Genomic DNA, 7,238 nt, shown 5'->3' with positions numbered 1-7,238 from the left:
CACACACACACACACACACACACACACGGGGAGTGTGGCCCAGGTTCAGAACACAGCACCCCCCGCTGGCTCGTAAACACGCAGCCTGAGTGAGTGAAAGTCATGACTCAAAGCTTTGTTTAGAAAACAAAAGTGTCTGACTTCATTCAGGAGAAGTTAGCGAGACACTGACGTACCAGTAAGTACTAGAAAAGAGAGTGAGGTTCATGGTGACGCCACTAAAGGGAGGTATTGCGTCCCGGGCTGTCTTTCCGGTATGCTGGTAACGTCACAGCCGTGAGAGCAAGACTGTTTTAAGAGTCCTTGTGTCCCAAACTGGAGGTCTGATGACACTTTTTCTGGTTGTTTTCATTGTCCTCCCCACACCACTGGATATTGTAAAGAGAAATTACATGCTTTTTTTAATTCATTAAATAGTTTTCCTTTTTAAATTTAAAAAATTCTAAGTGATTAAAGTCTAAATGGATGAGACCTTATCCACATACACACTCAAGTATACTATATTTTTCCAAACAGTTCAGAGTATATTTTTACTTTAAAGCTGGGCTTGTCTGATGTGCTCCCTGGTGGGAACTTGGAGGCAGACCTCTCCTTGAGCCGCAGGTTCATGGCTACTGTCAGAGGTAGATACAGCCACAAGGGCCCCCCAGCGTGCCAACGCATGGAGCACTGGCCCATCTTCTACAGCCGCTCCTTATGAGACAGGTGGCTGTGGAGAAACTGAGGCACGGAGCCTGCTGGCGCCAGGCGCCTATGTGGGCGTCTAATCCAACACTGATTTCACAAAAGGGGAGGATGAGGCCCAGACTCTGCCTCCTCGCCAGTGTCCCTTGCTCCAGTCCCAGGTGTCAGGGAAATGCGTGCAGGGCCCGCTTTCTTCTAGCCGCCCCCAGCTCAGCCCTGGACGCCCCTGCTGCCCTGCGCTGCGGACCCCAGCCTGGTTTGCCATGGGGGCCGCCTCTGCCGGCCGTGCTCGTGGTTGGCACCGCAACACTCATGTGTGTTAATGCAGTGTCCTGACTGTGTAGTGCCCTGGTGAGCAAGAGGGGCTGTTAGACAAGGGAGGCCACGATCCCTTGGACCCAGGCTACCCGGAACTCTTCAAGGCGGGTGCATCACATGGGGTGTAAGGGGGTGATGTCTGTGGAGATGGAGCCAAGTGACAGTGACGAGTCTATCTGGCCCCCACATCTTTTTAAGACACGATGCTTCATCACTAGACTTACCTTTATTAAGAGCTGGCTTTATTTCAAGAGTTGAGAGGTGTCCTGCCTCAGTGCCAGCTCTTGGGAACCATAACTGACACCCTGCAAGGCTCACATCATGAGGTGGATAAAGGCCTGCAAACAGTTAGCTTTTCTAGATGCTGGCGTGTATGCCTGAGGAGCTGTTAAACTTGTCACCCCGAGACTTCGCCCATTAAGGAGGGGGTGAGGCTGTGCCAATTCTAGAAACCTGACATACTGCCTTCCGGAGACAGCTGGGGGGGGGGGGGGGGTTGTAAGGCCCTCCGTTTAGCAGGTGCTTTGACAGCAGAAGCCGCCCAGAAAAGGGACTCAGATGCCATTCATTCTGGCCACTCAGAGTGACATGCAGATGTTGGCAGCCATACACACTTTACATGACAATGGAGGAAAACAGCATGAGGAATAGCTGACAGTGAAGGGGGCAGGAATGCAGGAGGAGGTGGCAGCCAGGTGGCCATAGCTTCCCTGACTCACCTGGGCTCACCTGGTGGCACTGTGGGGAAATCAGCCCCTGGGGCCTTCTGAGAGCATCCTTGCAGCCGTCCTTGTGTAGAAGGTCTGCCAGGCGCTGGGCTCCTCTCTGCCCGCCTCCCCTCACCTCATCCATTTGCCCTTTGAGAAGAGGCTTCCCAGCTGATTTTATCTTGAAGCTGCACTGCCTTCCAGTTGGAATACCTGGTTTCCAGGCTCATCTGTATGTTCATACTATGTGTGCATTTGCAGAGCCAGAGGGGAGGAAGGCAAGAGTAAGCAAGTTCGCTTTCCACAGCACCAAAAGGATTTGTAACAATACTTACGGAAAGGAGCTTTAGTGCACACAGTGTAAAAAATTAATTAGAATCACAGGTGACATTAATGAAGGGAGAGCTTTGGGGAAAAAAAACACGTGTGTTACTTTTCTTCTAAAGAACAAGCTTAGAGGTTTTCACATGGGGATAAACAACATGGTGAAAGGTCCCCAGATTTCCTTCAGGCTGGGTTGTGCACTTTGTTTTCTGACTTGGTTGGTTGAAGGGTTGATTGGTGATTGATGTTGGTTGGTTGTTGGTTGATGATTGAGTTCAGTTGGTTGGTTGGTAGGTTGGTTGGTTGATGTGTTGATGGATTAATTAATGATTGAGTTTGGTTGGTTGGTGTGTTGATTGGTGATTGAGTTTGGTTGGTTGGTTTGGCTTGGTTTTAGTGGGGGGCATGCATGTTCAGAACTCAGCAAATATTGTTTGGTCCCTGCCATGCAGAGCACTGGGGGACTCTAGGGTGGCTGAGAAGTTTCTCACACCCGTGTAGGTGCTCACACACTGGTAGGGAAGACACACAATATAGAAATAGGTTCCTCAACATGATGTTCCGTCTCTGCCTCTGTTTGACCTGACACCGTTCTTCTGAGCATACGCCCTAAGTGGGATCATGAAAGTGCCCAGACCAAGGCCCCTAGGCAGGGCTGGGGCCCCCTGCAAGCTGTCAGTGCCCTGTGGCTACTTTCTTGGGGTGAAATATCACATCAGGCTTTCTGTGAATGGGTGCAGACCCTACAGGAAAGCACTGGGGCTTGAAGAAGGGGATACCCAAAGAAGGGACAGGATGGGGCAGGAGATGTGACCTCTGGCAGGGCCCAGAGAAGAGGTTTTGAGTTGCAAGGCAAGGCAGACCCAGGTTTATTTCCTGGGCAGACCTGTGGCTACTCCCATCCTTTATGACCAGAGACCTTTGTTTCTAATGCAGCCCCAGCCCTGCAGATGCACCCACTTGCCCCCTGCTCCACGTTCACTGTAGGCGTCCTCCTGTCTTTTGCAGAAATGGGAGCAGATCGAGGGCAACTCCAAGCTACGGCATGTGGGCAGCAATCTGTGCCTGGACAGCCGCACAGCCAAGACGGGGGGCCTGAGCGTGGAGGTGTGCGGCCCCGCCCTGTCCCAGCAGTGGAAGTTCTCGCTGAACCTGCAGCAGTAGGCGCCCCGGCCGGGCATCCTGTCCCTGCACCAGCAGCTGCGTCTCACGGTCATGGTATTGGTTGCGTCTCCTAAACTTTCCGCGAAACTATATACCTCAGTATTCCATCATGGTCTGAAAGTCGGAGAACTTCAGCCAGGCACGGGACACTGGGTGGACACAGAAGAGGCGAAGAGAGAACTGCCCTCGTCGCAGCACGCGGCCAAGTCCCCCTTCTGGAGGCCACAGCTCCCCCTTCCCGGCTTCCTCCTGGTCTGGTTGGGGATTGGGGAGCCGGGAGGGGCACGCCCGCCCCACCAAGGAGCAGTCTTTTGAAATCTCCATCTTGATCCCATCGCTATCCTGTGCGGTCCCCACAGCACCGAACCGTCTCTTGGCAGGGTCACGTCCCGTCCCCCTGCCCTGCTCCCCGGTTCCCAGCTACAGACCCCCTCCCACATGATGTACTTGCTACATTTGAATATGAACTTTTCTATGGCGGGACACTAACTACAAGTATACAGAGAGAAAGAGTGTACGGTCAGTTCCCCATGGTTTCTATAGGTCGTCCTCATCTTGTAAGTTCTCCACGACGCAGTTCACAGCCGGGCGCAGGATGGGCCAGGCTGTCCCAGAGGGGGAGGTGGCCTCCACCCCCTGTGAGTGGCCTTAGTGGTGAGAAGGCGCCACCGTGGCTGGCGGGACCTTTCCCGCAGCTGCCCCGGGAGCCAGTGGTGCCCAAGGCCCAGGCCAGACATCTCTGTTTGGCTTTAGCTTGGGAGTCACTGCTCTGCTCGGACCCACTTCCCATGCCCTGGGTATCTGTAAACCTGCATGGGCTACTTATTTTGACAAATATTGCTTTAGGTCTTTTTAAATTAAATTTCGTTTCTCTACAGAAAAAAAATTTTTTAAAACCATCCCACAGCTCCCAGTGGCTGTCGGAAGCTGTCACAGGCTGGCATCGGGCTATTCGTGACTGTCCTGGTGTGCTGGCAGCACTGCCACTGTCACCTGGGCCCCGGAATCTGGCCGGCCTGCTGTTCCTCCCAGGCCCAGGTGATGCCTCAGGAGCTTTGGATCAAGCGTTAGGAAGGATGGACAGCAGCACTGCCCGCTCAGGGCCCAAAACAGGCACCTGGTGGCTTGAGAAGCAGGTGTCGGTATAAACCACAGGACAGTTACAAACTACGAGTTAGGAACAGGAAGAGGTGCCTGAGCGTCTGCCTGGCACCCAGAACTATCCCTGCACAGCCCTCCTTGCCTTTGAAGGGTCAGAGGGCCACAGCCCCTGCAGACTGGCCCCTGGCCCGCGTCCTGCCCCGCCCCCTCCCACACGCATGCCCAGTCTCAGAGGCTGGCCACCCCGGCAACCCACAAGCTACCATGTGGTGGGACACACTTCCTACATGCACATCTTCAGTCCCCTTTGGGGGTGCTGGGAGCTCACACAGTGAGAAGTGGCCCCGGAAGGTTCTGCGAGGTTGGCACTGCCAAGTACTGCTCTCTTTCCTGCTTATTTCTTTTAGGAAAGGCAATATTGGTGATCTTTCTTCCTCCACTGCAAAAACCCTGCATGTTTGCTTCATGACAGTGGGCTCAGGCGTGGAGGTGCGGCTGAGGGACCTGTTCCTCTGTCTTCTCCCCTTCCACCCCTTGCCAGGCGGCCAGACACATTTCCGATGGACAGGCGGCTGGAGCTGGACGAACTTACCCACACTGGCATCTTCAGAGGCCTTGGCTCCAGGTGGGCCCTGGGGCAGCCGGCTCTGTGTCAGGCTTTTCAACTCAGCCTGGGTCCCTGTTAGACCCTGTCAACTATGAGTTGTTTCTGCTGTTAGAAAAACGTCCCATTGATGGAAAACAAATTTGGCCAAGATGGAAAACAAATTTTAATCAAGTTCTTGACCTTGACGATCCTTCGCCCACACAACTCCACCCAACCCAGAAGTCTTACCAACCTTTGTACCATCAGGCCAGGTACACCCAGCCCCTTGGGGGACAGCTCCCCATCCCTGAGCTGGTGGGCGACGCGGCCGTGGGTGGCGCAGGTGTTGTGAGCAAGGGTGGGCTGGGAGGGTTCCCTTGAGGTGAGCTATGTTTACATGACACAGTGTGCCAAAGTGACTTACTGTGGTTGCATTATTTTGTAGTCATCGGGACTGTCTCTCCCTCCCACTCCTGTTTTTACAAATAAAGATTCTTTCCTAAGAGCCCTGTGAGCAAAGCGTGGCGAAGTTAGTCGTCTTCTCTGTGACGGTCTTTCTTATGTCTTCATAAAAGCGAAAATGATGGTATCTGTATGTTTTGCAAATTCAAAATATAGTTTGGTAATTTTTTTTCCAGTTGATTTTTTTAAAGAACTGCTGTACAGAGCTTGTACTTTGTCCATTTTATAGATGGAAACCATCCTTGAAAATTGTTTAACTTAAATAAAGAGAAGATACTTTATAGATAATGCTGCCTGGCGGCGGCTGTGTCTTTCTTTAGTCTTTATGGGACAGATGTGGCTGGTGCTGGAGGACGGTGGTGATGCTCTGTCTTCTCAGGAGCCCTGCTCACTGTCATTTCCTGTCACACTTTGGAAAAGCCCTTTTGTGGATCATTCTTATTTGCAATGACTGTTACCATTCGAGGGGTGTTAATGATGGGGCAGGCACTAAGGCTCTTAAATACTTCTCTCTTCACAGTATCTTGTGAGATAGCAGTTTTACAGCTGGCTGGGAAAGCTGGTGCTGAAGCTTTTACCCTGCTCAAGGTCAGAGGCTGACTTGCTCAAGGTCACACCACTCCTGAGTACTCACCTGCAGTCAGCCCTGGGCATGCACAGACCCAGGGCCTACAATCCAAACCCGGGTAGGGGCAGGGGGCAGTATTTGCACAGTTTTAAGTATTTGAAATCTGTCTACATGTTTACCAGCTACCTCGGGCTCTCCAGCTCCATCTGAGGCTGGGTGAGGTTCCTCCCCCACTTCCTCAGCCTCCTAACATCCCTGCTTTTCAGCAACCCTGCAGATTTGTCAAGGAAACACAACTTTGACCAATTCTTTTCAGCATTTTGGATTGAGATGGAGGTGGGAGTGCTGAAAACACCGCCGGTGAGCTCCCTGGAGCACATTTGCGCACCGCACCCTCTTTCTCCAGGCAAAGCAGCCACAAATTTGCTCTCCGGCCATGGGAGAAACAAAACAAGCCATTAGCATAATGGTGCCGTATCCATCAGAGCCCTTCAGGAATCGTGCGCGTGTGTCTGTCTGTCCTCTGCATCCTCCTTCCTTTCTCCTCTCCCCACTCCTGCTGCAGCTCTGTTTTCTGTCCATCCTTCCTTTCCCTTCCTTCCTCTCCTTAGGGAAGACACATCTTTCCCCGTGGCCACCCCACCCCAGCCCTGCAGACCTCTCAGGTCCTGGAGCCCAGAACCAGCACTTGTGCAGCTGGCAACAGTCACCTCCCAGTGCCATCGTCCTCAGCCCTGGAAGTGAGTGCTGAGGCAAGGAGGAGGCGAGGACCGTTATTTCCTATCACGTTTGCCATGGCTGAGCGAGTTCTGAAAGTGGGTGGGCAGCGCAGCCCCGTGGTCCTCAGTGAGCGGCCACAGGCCCCTGGGCAACTTCACGCTGGGCCTCTGATATTGCTGGCAGCTTGGGGCCTCTTCTGAGAAGGTTTTCACATGAATAAAACACACCATGCGATTCCAGAGACGGCTAATTAACTGACACACAGTTATCAAAATATTTTTATAATACATGCTTCTAAGTCAAATAACAAGGCCTCCTATCTAATAGCTGCTGTAATTTCAAAGTAGTGATGAGCACAAACAGTGTTAATGAAAAATTTGCAATAATTAATGTGATAGGAAAATATCTAGGGTTTTTTTGTTGGTGACAAGTTCCTAGTTTGTTGGCTACATTCAGCTGGAGGTTCATGAAAATAAAGATGTCATTTTCTCCAAGTTTCTGGGTCCTCTAAATTCTAAGGCTGTCAGCGTACAGCGTACGTGACCTGTGATCTCCACCTGTGATCTGGGGCCATCTCTAAGTGTCAGTGGAGGTGTCTTCTTGC

The 7,238-nt window shown here is 52.2% G+C and overlaps 1 protein-coding gene across 1 annotated transcript in view; it reads left to right on the top strand.

Moving 5' to 3' along the window:
- GALNT2 (polypeptide N-acetylgalactosaminyltransferase 2) overlaps positions 1-5,639 on the top strand; it is a 197,305-nt gene extending 191,666 nt beyond the window's left edge. Inside the window, exon 16 of the mRNA XM_019632150.1 lies at positions 3,042-5,639. Within this exon, the coding sequence (XP_019487695.1) occupies positions 3,042-3,197 (156 nt within the window). The 3' untranslated portion in view covers positions 3,198-5,639. The remainder of the gene's footprint in view (positions 1-3,041) is intronic.
- Positions 5,640-7,238: the final 1,599 nt, after the last annotated feature.

This window comes from Hipposideros armiger, unplaced genomic scaffold (assembly GCF_001890085.2).
Source record: "Hipposideros armiger isolate ML-2016 unplaced genomic scaffold, ASM189008v1 scaffold_1085, whole genome shotgun sequence".
Classification (NCBI taxonomy): Eukaryota; Metazoa; Chordata; class Mammalia; order Chiroptera; family Hipposideridae; genus Hipposideros; species Hipposideros armiger.
Note: the sequence above shows the minus strand (reverse complement) of the source record. Positions and strands in the feature narration are given on the sequence as shown.